We start from the raw sequence: 14878 nt of genomic DNA on the forward strand, positions 1-14878 counted from the left end.
ATCTTTTCATCTGGGAACAGACAAACCATGGTGAGGCAGCTGTGACCCTGCAGCCCATGGAGCTCCACAGTGGAGCAGAGATATACCTGCAGCCCCTGGAGGACCCCTTGCCAGAGCAGGTGGATGCCCAAAGGAGCAAGATCCTATCAGGACTGTGGATCCAAGGGGAGAGAAGCCTGAAGTTGAGTAGATTTGCTGGCAGGAACTCATGACCACGTGGGAGGGACACACACTGGAGCAGTTTGTGAATAACTGCAGCCTGTGGGAAGGATTCAGGTTGGAGAAGTTGGTGAAAGAAGCTCTCCTATGGGAGGGTCCCCATGCTGAAGCAGTGGAATAGCGTAAGAGGTCCTCCCCCTGGGGAGGAAGGAGTGGCAGAGATAACATGGGATGAACTGTCTGCAGCCCCCGTTGCCTGTCCCCTTGTGACCCTGGAGGAAAGAGGCAGAGAATTCAGGAATGAAGTTGAGCCCAGGAAGGAGGGGTGGCAGGGAGGTATTTTTGGTTGGTTTGGAGTTGGTTTTATTTCTCATTATTGTACTCTGATTGGATTGGTAATAAATTGAATTTCCCTAAGTCTAGTCTGTTTTGCCTAGGACAGAAACTGGTGAATGATGTCTTCCTGCCCTTCTATTAAAGAATAATGTCTTTTGGGGGTTTTAATCCCAACACACGTTTTCTACAGTGATTTTCTTGTTATACTCTTTTTAGATGCTAAATATTATGCTAATCATAATCTAATTTCTATATGGGTAGAAATAAAGAATATAGTTATTTTGATACCAGGCACATGTTCTTAGCCATATTTGATTCATTCAAGTACTTTTATCTATTGATACCAATTAAACAATCACAATGTAAATGGTAAATATGGAACACATTAGTTTTGTCTCTGCTAATTTTATCATGAAGAGAAATCTCTAGAATTTAAGCATATTGACTGTCCAGGACTGATAATCACACAGACATCACCTCAAGTCTTTTTATCTTACTGCTCTGTAAAGTACCTGAAAGGTGGTTGTGGAGAGGTGGATGTCACTCTCTTCTCCAAAGTAACAAGAAATGGGACAAAAGGACATGGCTTCCAGTTGTGCCAATGGAGGTTTAGATTCAATGTTAGGCAAAAGTTCTTCACTGAAAGGGTTGTCAAGCACTGGAACAGGCTGCCCAGGGAAGTGGTTGAGTCACCAGTTATTTAAAATATTTGTAGATGTGGCATTTAAGGACATGGTTTTGTGGTGTTAGTGGTGTGTTTAGCAGTACTAGGTTTATGATTCGACTCTTTGATCATAAAGATTTTTCCAACCTAAATAGTTCTATAATTCTGTAATTATTTGATTGAATGAGTTTTGAGAAATTAAGGAATAGAAATTGTTCCTTCCTGCAGTTCCGTTTGTTCTAGATCATCTGAAAAAAATTTGTTTTATAACTGATTCTGTCCTCCAGATTCCATCTGTACAATAGTACCTATAAATTTAAATTGCTCCCAAGCAGTACTTAGTGAGCAACCATACCTAAGAAGTTTTGCAGATTAAGGCAAATTTTAGGAAATTATGACTAAAAACTGAGTGAAAGAAAACCAAGTCCAACATCTCTTGCTTGATCAACATTTTTTACTTGTTTCTGATTACACTTGTGTCAAGAACAATCTGTTTTGACATATTTCAGACAGATTTTATAAATAATATCAAGCAAGTAATTTTGCATTTGATAAATGCCCTTGAGCTGAAAGACATCATTTCATATTAACTGTTGACTTTTTCTTAAGGTGCAGATTTTTTCAGTATTTGAATATTAAGAACTTTGAAAAGAAAATTTAAAATACCCATTAATGAAACAACACAAAACTCAAGGCAAGTCAGTGTATTACAATATTACATAGATTATAAATGCAAAGAATACTCCTGAAAGCATGCTTTCAAATATCTGGGAGAGACAACTGAATTTCATTTGTTCACTCTGGAGATAAGCTGTAACTTTGAACAACAGTGTATATATAAGGATGATATTCAGTCTTGATTTCAAGTGATTGGGAATATCTGAAGTGGCCTTTCAACAGCACACTGCTAATATTGTGGGTATTTTGCACTTTACTTGGAACGAATCTAACTTCAGTTTCTAATCACTGATCCTCGCTAATGTCTTTTTCATACAGGTTAAAGAGAGCTATGATTAAGTTCATTTCTCTACACATATACCTGTTGACTCCAATCATGTTATGCTGTACTCATTTTTGCAACTACATAGTTTGAACTGCCTCAATCTTTACTGTAAGATATGTTAGAACTTACATTAATCCCTTAAGTAGTTTTTCTATATTATTCTGGTTTTAGCTGTATTTCATGAAGTGAAGGTACTGGATGTACATAAAATTTTCCAAGCTTGGTCTCACTAGTTGCTATAGAGAAGCAGTAGTACTCTTCTAATTCAATTTTATATCTCTTTGCTTATGCACAGAAGACTTGTGTTAGGGAACCACCACATGGCTACTGCATGGCAATGAGAGGTCATATTACACGATCATAACTCCTAGGTCACACATAATTGCTGTTTTTCCATCCTGTAACTGTTCTCTAAAATTATCTTTTTTAAAATTATTTCAATTTGGTTTTCACTTGCTGTTATTAGAATGTGACTAAGTTTAATAAATTATTGTAAATGATGTTCTTTTAGCAAAGTGATACAGAATGGATCTGCAACAGGACAAGGATTTCCTCCCATATTGTGAAGATGATTCTATTAGTGGCAGCAGTTGTAACAATGCTCACAAAACTAAGAACCCACTAAATATCACATCTGGCAAACTGCTTAATCATGCAGACATTTGAACTCTGCTTTGGAAATGGTTGTACCATAATAGCATGAGGTATTGTGTCACAGCACCATAGGTGATAGCTGAATCATGCTGTAGGATACGTGTGTGATGTTTATAATAAGATGTTTGAGATGGATGGTTTAGGGTTTCCTGCAAGAGATTAAGAGAGTATATTAAAGCTGAACAGGGAAAGGGTGGCGTGGCAGGTGGTCTTTGCCTGCTAATTGTGAGAGAAGTGATTTATGACTGGCAACAGTGGTCTTCGAAGTTCTCAATATACAGTTTATGGAGGCATGTTGGTCCTTGCATTAGGCAGGGCAGTACTGGTTAATCTCAGGAAGTTCAGAAGATGAACCTGAAGGCTGGAAGTTCCTATGCGTACTATAATTTTTATATAAAAATTTCTGAAGATCTCATCCCAAGTCATTGGGAATTAGGGAAACACAGACTGTGAAAATATATTCCACTGGTCCCCAGTCTTCACAGAGTAGCAGGGGAAGTGAAGGGAAGGGAGATTGCCTTCTCACTGCCTCTAGGCTTCTGATACATTGTTCCCTCTCTTGTCTCTAATATAGCCATACAGGCTGGCTTTAAGATACATGAAAATTACACGTTAAAAAATTATCTATATGTAGGAGACCTGTACAATAGCTTGAAAGATTTGCTAAGTGGAGAAAACCTTTTTCCCAGTATGAGTATTGAATAGTTTGCAGCACTCAAAGAACACTAAAATGGTTTCAGAATGATAAAAATGCTAGTGGGAGGCATTCATAGCCTGTGAATTGAGCGGCCATCCCAACAGTATAATTTACTATTCTTCCCATTTGAAGAATCTCTCCTGATGACTTTCAAGAGTCTGACTGAACCTCGTCTCCAGTGGAATTAATGAGGGATTTTTTTTTTTTTTTAGGAAATAAATAATTATTAGCAAAAATTTCTCTCAAATATAAATTAGCAGATGTACCAGTACTTTGAAATATGTGATCTTTCAGGAACATTAGTATTAAAAGTAATAATAATTAGAAGGCTATGCAATTCAGTGTCGTTTTCTGTCCACAGTAAGTGAAAATTGCTTTCTCTGAGGAACAAATATCCACAGGGATGCAAAAGAAGTCATTAAGAAAATTATATATTTTACTCTGATTATTATAAGTCATTAAAATATTTCCATTACCTTCGCTTAATATCAAGAGTTTAAAATTATCCTCATATGCTTGATGAATAGCATAATTTACATATTTATGTTGTTGCTTACTGTAATAAGTAAAATAGTTAAGATAGTTAAACTTACAAAATCCTTTTCCTCTGAAAATGTCATATGCAAGAAGCTTCAATATGCGTGAATATTTTTGTTATGCTGAAGAAGCACACCTTAGGTTACCATGTTTTTTATTCGTCTTACTAGAACCATTTGATTTTTCTAGATCATAGGGAGAGCTGTTTAAATTTGGGACTTACTGTTTAAACTGAACTTATCATTTTGGTTAAAACAATAAACAGCACAGAGGATTTTTTTACACAGCAGAATCTTCTGCTTTCTCTTTGAAGAACTTTGGTTTTTCCCTAGAATCTTAAAGAAGTTCATACACTGCTCATCCATCCATGATCTAGCCATCTCTCACAAACTGAGTCTAGGGCCCTTTGTCATATTTTAATTCATTGCACATTCTCTAGACTAAATTTCACCTTTTGTACTCACATAAAAAAATTCTGAAAGTGATGAATACTTAAAAGAGGCAATTAAAATTTGTGTGCTATCCGCATTCACCTAAGAGTATGCTTGGGTGAATGCATGTTCATTTTCTCTTAATATCGTTCCTTAAGAGATTACTTAGAATTTAAGTGATATTATTGCAGTTGACTAACTCTTTAATGGCTTATTTAAAGAGTCTGTTTTTTTATTATTATTTTCCTTTATATTCTTGTCACCTTTAGTGATTAAAAATAGTTTTGACCACCCACAGTAAACTAAGCAATATTTAGTAGTCCTTAAATTATGTTATTTTGACTAATAAAACAATAATTTGTTCTTCCATGAAAAGTACACAATATGAACTGGTGTTTTACAGAAATATTTAGTATCTTCATTTAAACAGCATTTCAAGACTCTGTAATAATTATTATTGGAACAGATCAAACCTTTTTCTGTACAATTAAAAGAATCATTATTGATGCAGAAATGATTTATGTTTGTCTTAACTTTCCTAGAGAAGAAATAACTAGCAATCTCAAAGGGGCTGTTTTTATTTAAACCTTTCCACAGGTAGACATGTAAGAGATTGCTACTGAAATAACAACCTGAGCTGCTTGACTTGAGATTTTTTTTCATACTCCTCCCTTTGTTTGTCATACCCAAGACTACTGAGTATTTCACGTCCTGAATTTTGACGATCCGCAAAGCAGTAAAAAATGGCCAGCACCACAACCCTAAATTAGCATGCACATGACAGTAACCAAGACAATGATTGAAACTCGGATGATAATTTCTAGTACTATAAATTTTTTAGAAGTTTTATGCACTTTGTCCCTCAGTATATTCCTGTCTTCCATGGAGGTCCTATAACAACTATACATTTATCTTTGCATTTCCAGAAATAAACATCCAGACTCTATGTGTCAAGACAAAGCTTCTACTCTTGGCAACCATTAGGAAATGCAAAGTTCAGGGTTTTCGGGGAAGTTATTGTAGTAACTGCACTTCAAAATGCAGACTGCTTTTCATTCATTCATTCATTCATTCATTCATTCATTCATTCACTTGAAGTGTTATATTTATTGATTATATTTCCATGAATTTGTGTCATCTTCGACCAACCAACGGTTTGATGTCTGCTCTGAAAAAAGCTGTCTATACTGCCAGCTAAAATAAGTGCTCTCAAAGAGTGATTCCTCTGATCCCCCACAAAGTTGTCTAAACAAGCTGGTATCCTTGAGTAGCGTAGTAAAATTTAACTCAAACAGAGTTAGGTGACATGAATCCATCCTATATGCCCAGCAAGGATCACTTTGGCATTCATGTCATGCCTGTTGGTCTTCAAGAAACATTTGGACAATGCCCTTAGAAACTTTTAGGTTGTTCTTGTGTAGAGTCAGGAGTTGGAATCAATGATCCTCATTGTTCCCTTCAAACTCAGGATATTCTATAATTCATATCTAACACTTATTTTGGTCTTGATTCTGGAGTGAAGTGTAGAAATGCACAAGCAATTTCACATCCTTTTTCAATAATCAAATGCCAGACATTGAGTTTTCATAGATAATAGCACAGCTGTTGAGAGGAGAATGGGTTACAGTGACAGTCATTTAAGACTTAGATGTGATCATTAGTAAAGTGTTTAAGTTTTACCTGCTATCCTTTCCTTTCCTTTCCTTTCCTTTCCTTTCCTTTCCTTTCCTTTCCTTTCCTTTCCTTTCCTTTCCTTTCCTTTCCTTTCCTTTCCTTTCCTTTCCTTTCCTTTCCTTTCCTTTCCTTTCCTTTCCTTTCCTTTCCTTTCCTTTCCTTTCCTTTCCTTTCCTTTCCTTTCCTTTCCTTTCCTTTCCTTTCCTTTCCTTTCCTTTCCTTTCCTTTCCTTTCCTTTCCTTTCCTTTCCTTTCCTTTCCTTTCCTTTTCCTTTCCTTTTCCTTTCCTTTCCTTTCCTTTCCTTTTCCTTTCCCTTACCCTTACCCTTACCTTTACCCTTACCCCTTCTTCCTCCACCAGCCCCCCCAAAAAAATGGAGGGATGAAATAGGTCACTCCATAAACTGATAAGCTTGGATGGCTGACAGGCAGCTAAGCAGTTTTATATTCTTTACCGAGAGTAAACAGAGTTCAGAACAGAAATCAGCAACTGCTACACTACTGCCAACCATATGCATGAGCAGATTTTTTTCCAATGGCATGCATCAAGATCTGTGCAACGCCAAAACCCTAGGGCCTCAGTATCTTGAAAAGCACATCTGTGAGAAGTAATAGTCCTATTAACAACAGCAATTGATTAATGGCAACTTGCCTCTCTGGGAGGCAGCTTCTCTCAACAGCTCTTAAGTTTTGTTTTGCACGCTTCATCTTCAACAGCAGAAAGAAAAAATATAACTCAGTACACCACCCTTCAGACCTGACTTGGATGTGATGTGGCTTATTGGCTTGGGAGAGATCAATGGGGCTTGAATGAAAAAGGGCTCTCTGAAGGCTGAGGGCTGAAAGGCAAAAGAGGATATCTTTACATTTTATTGTAAGAGTAAATCCATTTTTCAACATTAAAGTTTGCAACTTCTGACTTGTGACTGTTAAATGACCATATAAAAGTGGTTAAAGATTTTCCTTAAGAAACTGTGTTTGCCCAGAAGTTTGTAATACATTCTCTTGAAGAAGCCCTTGCTACCACCTCTGACACTTCATCTGTATCATCACCTACACAAAACACTCATCTCCTAAAGAGCAGGATTATACTAACTCAAATCACTTTGCAAGCCTATTGTGTCTACAAATTTCAGATACAGGAATTAGAAGTCTATACAGGAATTAGAAGTCTGAATATCTTGCAGAAAGTTCTGACATATTATTATCTTGATCCCAATCACAATGAAATTAATCTTTTTTTTTTCCATATCCTTAGAACTTTAATGAAAATCATAATAATATTTTAGCATCATTAGTTTTAAGGAAACACATAAGCATTCCCAGAGCTAAGATGGTTCATCATAGCTTAGTAAAATGACCAAGCGGTATCATTTCATGTCAGTTAAATGTTAACTTGTACTTAACAAATGCAATTCCTCTTTCCATGAAGCTGCAGCATATAAGCTTCATGTGATATTTCTCTCATTGGGCCAGGCTGCTACTGTAAGTGAATATTCCATAGATGGGCTTCATAAAAACCAAAATGCCACTGCTGAATAAGTGTGAAGTTTTGGAGCTTGTAATGCTGTACTGCTGCAAAAAATATTTGCAGGGTTGTGGAAATTTTTCCAATTAAATTTGGAAAATTACAATACCTGAAAATCAGAGCAGTAACTTTTTTTATATATGTCTGGATATGGCTAACTCTAATTCCTTTAAGTCTTCTGTCAGGACTTGATTGGCTGTAACAAAGGTCAGATTTAAATTTAAGGCGACTACTTTAAAAGAAAAAAAATGCTGGCTTGAGTTTCACCTATAAACCTTTGGATGTTTATAATTAAACTTTCCTGTTCTGTAAGAGCTGATTCTCTTCACTCATGAATCAATAACTAAATATTCTTACTACAAGAAAAAAAAGAAAAAAAATCATGCGTGCAAGACAGGAATAACTAATTTTCAAAGCATTACTAAAATGCTTTTAAACAGTTCATGGTTTTTAATTTTTTTCTCCTAGGAAAGTGCTAGGCTACTGTTTCCCCTTCATGCAGCTATCTTCAGTCTTTAAAAATTTTTAAGTGTTTCTGGATTGAGAATCATAAGGTCTGATCTGAGTTAGTGATCTGTTGGCATGTATTGTTCCTGTTAGCTACTTCTCATTTCATTCTCTCCAGCCAAGCTTCACAACACTCCTTGTCTCCAGAGCCACATATTGGGCACCTGCTTACTCCTGCACCTTCTTTTCATTTGCTATTGTTTTAGGTACCTTCACTTCATTGCCCGCTCATCCCATCCCTGCTATCTGAGCCAATGCTGCTTTTTTCTTTGCTCTGATAACCACTCCAGGCAATTCCCACAGCTCTTCTCTGGTTAATCTATCACGTCTTAGGAGGGCTTGTGTGATATTAAGAAAGGCAGTCTTCCACCTCACAGGAGGCTTTTAAACACATCGCTCAGGAAAATTTAACTTCACAAAAAATGCACAGGTCATATTTTTTCTTTATTAAGCCTTTAGAAGACTTTAACCCAAAATGTACTTCCCTTGTTGTCCCAAAGTCATATGCATTGCTTTTGCATTTCAGCACCCAAAAATGTTCTATTTTCTAAGATAAGGATGCCCATTCCCCTCATTACTCTGTTAACAGAGCTAACCCTCAAGAACAATGACACAGCAAAGGTAAACCAATCAGATTTCATGTAATCCTTCGCATTAATCTCACCTTCTCTAGCACTGCACTTCTTTCCAGGCTTAGACTACTTCCTCTGTAATTTCTTGAGGAAAGAATAAAGAGGTGTCTTCCTTTCACTTTAGGCCTTCCTTACCAGGTTCATGTTCATACACACCGTGGTACTGCAGCTATGCCTGCACATGGAATCTGTGAGGTTCGTTCCATAGTCCAGCATAGACTCCAGACAGCCTCAGAGTACCATACACATGGGAAAACACATTGCAGTTACAGGTTCACTGGGTCACTTGTGGTATACAAGTACATCCTAGTTACTGCACCAATTGTGTGAAGTCTTCTTTATCCAGTGAGCTAGATAAAAGCAGCCAGGCTATGAAAGTTCTGGTCTATATGAAACTCTGAACAGAAAAGAAAGAAACCAAAACTGTCCATGTTGCTGTTTCCTGCTTAAGGTATGGACTTCGGGTGATTGAAAATTGAGATTATTGATTAAAAATAAATGTAAGAAATTTGACAGTTAGAGTTGTGTCAAATGAGTTTTGTAGTCTTTTCAAGGAATGAAGAGCTCTCAGTGGTTTTCACATTCTCAGTAGTTTTAATGCTGTTTTCATGCAGTGACAATGTGAAAGGTCCATGGTTTATTAGGCTCAGGAGGATACCAAGAGTTTTTCAAACAAGGTTCCAGTGAAATCACCTTCTGGATTTAGCAAGAGTGGCCTGAAATTTTCTAACGAAATGTTCTTTTTTAGCACACTAATTAACATATGCCTCTCTTGTTCGAGTGCAAAATTTCCACTGAATTTTTATCTCCTAAATAAAGACAAGGGAAAAAAGTGTTTTTAAAAGCACACAGTTCTGATCAATACATATATCCTGTCCCTTTAGAGTAGACGTCTGTGTTAGAAACCTCTGTAATCCAATGTCATGCTTGCATACCATTTTACGGTTATTATCGCCCAACAATAGTCAGAATCTGATGGATGTGGGCAACAAATAGTCTGAATTCTCTTGAATTTATTAAGTTTGTAGATAATTTGAATACATTCTACTATTCCTAGGGATAGATGTAACTTCTGAAAGGCATGTTGCAAATAGAACTGAAGTAAACACAATGGCCTATTTAATGTTTTAACTGCTCAGTGCTAAGATGTCAGCTGTGTCATCAGAGTAGCATCTGATATTATCATAATACCACCCAAAAATTCTCTGTCCAAAATAAGCAGATACTTCTCAATACTTTCTTCGTGCCTCAGCTTTCTGTTTCATTGTGGTGTTTTATTAAAAAATGCATAAAAATTTCTAGTGATTTAGCAAGATCTCCAAAAATTGAATAGTTCTGCCTTCTGAGTCTTCAGCACAGATGTGTGTAAGTAACTAATGCAGCATAAAGAGTACTTGGAATTCTAGGGGAAAAAAAGAAAATTATGTGCTCATTAATTTAACATTACCTATCCTGTGCACTGCAGTGTGCACTTTCAAGAAATACACAGTCACTGATTGGAGGACTGTATCATGAATCGGAATATCAATTTAAAGCTGCATAGTTAGTGCTCTGGGAATTTAATTCGAATTAATTGTACCAGCATATTACATTATATTATTTTCTGTAGGGATGGCTTTGTGTGTGCATAATGAAATCTGAAAAGTGTATGTGCATAAACGTGTAAGAAAGAATCTGATACTTTGGGCTGGTTTTTGATGGGTTTTTTCGTTGGTGTTTTGTCTTGTCTTGCTTTGTTTTACAGTCTTGATTCAGGATTGCACTCTGTGCTCCAGGCAGCCGGCAGCTCGGAGCAGCAGTGAAGCTGCCAGCCCAGGCGGGCAGAACCCCCCAGGCCGGGCTGGGCGCCAGCGCTGCCCGCGGGCTCCGCGCAGACCTGAGCGCGACCCCGCAGAACTACATTTCCCAGGCGGCGCCGCGCCGCGGGGCGCTGCGATTGGCCGGGCGCGGGCCGGCCCGGCGTGGCGGTGCGGCAGGTGCCGCCGGCGGGGGCGGAACATGGCGCTGGGTGCCGGGGCGGCGTGGCGGCTGCCGCACCTGCCGGCCGGGGGCTGCCTCCCCCTGCTGCTGCTGCTGCTGCTCCTCCTCTGCGGACAGCTCGGGGGAGGACAGAAAAAGAAGGAGGTAGAGACGTTCGCTTCTTTCGCCATCGCGCCCGGCCGGCGGTGCCCTGTCCCGGTGCCTCCGTCTCCGGAGTCCCCGAGTCCCCGTCCGCCCGGCGCCCCCCGCCCGGCCTCCCCCGCGCTCCGCCGGCCCCTCTCCGTCCCCGGCCCCGAGCGGGGCGCCGGCGGGGCGGAGGCGCCGGGCAGCCGCTGCCCATGCCCTGCTCGGGAGATGATGGCCGGCGGCGGCGTCTCCAGGGCAGCGGGAGCGCAGGGGCGCAGCGCCGGGATCGCGGTCCGCAGCGGGCTGTCGCTGCCCAGGCCGGGGCCGTGCGGTGTCGTGGCCTTGAAATCACGGGTTCTGAGCCAGGAGGGGCAAGGGCCGCCGTCCTGCGCCGGGCAGGGCTGGGCTGCCGTCCGCGGTGGGCCAAGGGGGCTGGCAGACAGCCGGGGCGAGGAGCCTGCGGGAGATCGAAGTTAAACCCCGTGTTTGTGGTGCCAACTAAACGAAATGGCCAGAGTTAGTAACTAGCATCAAAGCGATGACTGCTGGTGTGTGTACGCGTGCAGGTGTACGTGATGGTACTTAAGGTGTCCTCTGGGTAAGAGAGATGTGGAGGAAGGAGCAGTTTTAATTCAGATTCATATCAGCAGCTTATCTTCACCAGCTTTTGTATTTAAATAGGGAAATGTGCAAAAATGTGTAGTGTAGATACTTGGCTTTTTCAGGTTTCAGTGCTACTGGAGATGGCTACACTTCTCTTCCTAGGCTGCCCTAGGCTGCCAGGTTTTTGCATACTGAGTGCTAGGCCACCCAGTAGGGTCTCTTTACAAAGTTTTACTGTAACTTCCCTTATGAGAGGAGTTAGCTTTTAATTGAACTGTAGAGTTTTGCCATTTTTGGTTGTGTTTTTTTGGTTTTTTTGTTTTTTTTTTTTTTTTTACATCTGTTAGTGTTGTGGGGAGGACTTGTGCTTTGTGGTGGTGGAAGAGAAGGAAAGAACAATTTTTATAGCTGATGGTTTCTTTGAACTAGCAGCTCAGACAAAGAGAAGGATGGTCAAAATTTTTGAGTTTTGCTTGTTTTGTTTTTTGTTAAAGACTATGTAGGTTACTAAGGCTTATAGGCCAAAGATGTATAATGATAGGAATGTCTTTGCACTGGTGTCCAGCGACAAGAATGGAAGGAATGGCTTAAACCTATTTCAGGGGAAGTTCAGCTGTGATATTAGGAAAGAGTTCTTAACTGACAGGGTAGTTGGGCACACAACAAGGTACCCAGGGAAGTGCCCCAAGCCTGTGGGTGTTCAGGAGACATATGGACAATGTTTTTGTGCATATGGTTTAACTTTTAGGTTGCCCTGTGTGGAGTTGGATGGAATGTCCTTTCCAAATCACAATGTCCCTTCCAACTCAGTATTCTATGATTTTACAAGGCCAAAGTTAGTATGTAAAATTCTTACTAAGGTGTCTAAATTGTGGTCTGACTGTGTTTTACCAAGCTAAGTAATCTGATCATTGAGATAAATCACTTGGGCATCATTGTGAAAAATTCACTCTAGGCATTGTCTTTTCCACTCTTTCTGGAATGAGTAAGCAGTAAATGTGTTGCCCTTCTGCTGCTATAACTAACTTCTTTTCAAAACTTTAGCTTATTAGGTTTTCTTAATAAAATGTGTTTAATGTTTGACACTTTCGATTCTCTCTTGCTGTGATGTGCTGGCATTGCAACTTTTGTTGACACTTTCATGTGGAGTGCCAGCTGTGCTACCAAGATAGCTGAAATAATCTTTCTTTTAAGTGAAATCCTTTCCTAACAAGTAAATAATGACGAATTAAAATGGACATGTACAGCTACTTTTTAGAAAGTTTCCCAATCCTACTGTGGAGGTGGTAAATATAAACATAAAAGGATGGAAATGCTTGTTTGTTTGTCCACCTGCTTGGTGTTACGGTTCAAGCTGGTATTTATCCTCTGTAAAGCTTGTTATGCAGTGTTTTCATTTTTAACTGTTTTAAACTAACCCATCCCAGTCTTCTGGATCTTTCTTCTGCTATTTTTCATTCCTGTTTAATATTTTTGTTTTAACATAATGGACTGCTCATACAGACAAACTCTTGGCTTTATGTAGACAGAGTGTTATCTATGACTTCATCTTTACAGAAACTAATGCAATATTGCAAGTGCTTGCTTCACTTGAAATGCAGGTTATAAGTAAAGTGTAACTTAGGTTTTTTTTGGATTTTATACATTTTATGTTTCTGTGTTGTATATGTAAAGACTGGCTCCTCTTCTTGCCCTGTAACCCTCATGCTAAAAGCTGTAGTGGTTTACCCAATATATATGATGAGGAAAACATCTGTATGTTAAGAATTAAACTTGTACTTACAGTAAGTAGTTTGGAAATAACATTTTAAAACTTTTCTGAGGGAAATTATGTGAATTGAAAGAGTGCAGGATCTTGTGCTGTGAGAGGTTCGTGTTCACAGCACTGTCCAGGAACACAGTGGTAACAGGTAAAGGTGATGGAGGTTAAATGTGTTAAGTGAACCAGAGATTTTCTATACAAAGAGTGGTAAGATTGACATAGCGTTTTTTGGAAGTTGGAAAAATGGTTGGACACACAGTGAATTCTTTCAAAGTGAACGCTGCTAGAGAAAAGCTAATGCAGTAGGGTAAAAATGTGTATCTCATGAGATAAAACCAACTCACATCTCAGTTTCCTCTTTTCTCTGTGCTTTATGTGTGTCTTTGTTGATGTGGTTGTCCAGAAAGAGAGGTAAAGGACTAGAGATAAGAAACTGCTTTCCCAATCAATTTTTTTAAAAAAACCTTGATTACTTGAAAAATGCTTCAGAATTAGAACTTGAGCTGTTGGAATTAAAGCTTAAGGAAGGAATGTATTCTTGGTGAAGACAATGATTTTTTTAAATTAATTTATCTTTTTAAGTGTTGACTACATAGAAAAGTATGCATAAAGTCTGAACAATTGGAGGTGTCTGGATTAGTTGTATGAGCCTGGGAGAGGTGGAAATGACTTTGCAGAAAGGAGAGGACCGAGTTAAGATATTAGATGTTTCTGAAGGACTTGCTGCCAACAGAGAATATGAATGGGGAAACTGGAACAGTCTGTTATAAATTTCTGTGTTGATTCTGAAATACGACATTAAAGCTGTATGTAGAAAATATGCAAGTTCTTAAATTGCTAAAATACATTGTCCTGTACAATAAAATATTCTTAATGATAACTAAAGAAACTGTCTTCCCTGGCAAATTACTGAGAAGTGCTAAGGTTGGTTTTAAATTTGATAAAACCTGCAAGAATTTAAAGAGCTGTTTGAAAAATAGATTTGAATTAGTAGATTATTAGTCATCTGGTTTAATGGAAGCTATTTTTAGAATGACTTCATGAATTTATAAAACATTCCTATTGCTTTGCTTTAATCTTGCTGGATCCTTTTCTGTATTGTGGACATTCATGACAGCCTTCACAACTGAGGAGATAAAGAGAAAACACTGGACTGCCTAATTTGAAAATGAGATGAAGAAGCTCACACTTAGAAGCTAACTAGATTTGAAAAGCCTGCTTTTATGATTTTAATTTTGATGCTGAACAGTACCTTTATGTAAAGTGAAGTAAAAAAAAGTTCGTGATTGTGAAGTAGCAACAAGACACTGGAGAAGGACTGTTCTCTTAGAAATTATATACATAATAAGAGAAAATAATAATTGACTGTTTCCACAGCATTTGAGATAATATATTTGTATTAACATACATGCATTTTCTGTTCCCAATCCTTTCAATGCTTTTTATATATCTTATACAAATTTGAGGTAGGTTAAACTATTAAAAAAATTAAAGGAATCAGAGTAATTCGCTTTGAAATATACTGCTTGGCTTTTTATTATACAATTTTTTGTGACTGAAACACATGGAAAGGGAACATTGGGTTT

General features: G+C 38.5%; 1 protein-coding gene across 2 annotated transcripts in view; it reads left to right on the forward strand.

The window, feature by feature from the left end:
* The window catches only part of TUSC3 (tumor suppressor candidate 3), a 199465-nt gene that overhangs the window by 74903 nt on the left and 109684 nt on the right, over nucleotides 1-14878 (forward strand). The window contains exon 1 of one of the 2 annotated variants that reach the window (XM_048304363.1): nucleotides 10787-10945. The exons of the other annotated variant lie outside the window; for it this stretch is intronic. Within the exon in view, the coding sequence (XP_048160320.1) occupies nucleotides 10820-10945 (126 nt within the window). The 5' untranslated portion in view covers nucleotides 10787-10819. Of the gene's footprint in view, nucleotides 1-10786; nucleotides 10946-14878 lie in introns of those variants that run through there. 2 annotated transcript variants of the gene reach the window in all.

Source organism: Corvus hawaiiensis, chromosome 5 (genome assembly GCF_020740725.1).
Source record: "Corvus hawaiiensis isolate bCorHaw1 chromosome 5, bCorHaw1.pri.cur, whole genome shotgun sequence".
NCBI classification, from domain to species: Eukaryota; Metazoa; Chordata; class Aves; order Passeriformes; family Corvidae; genus Corvus; species Corvus hawaiiensis.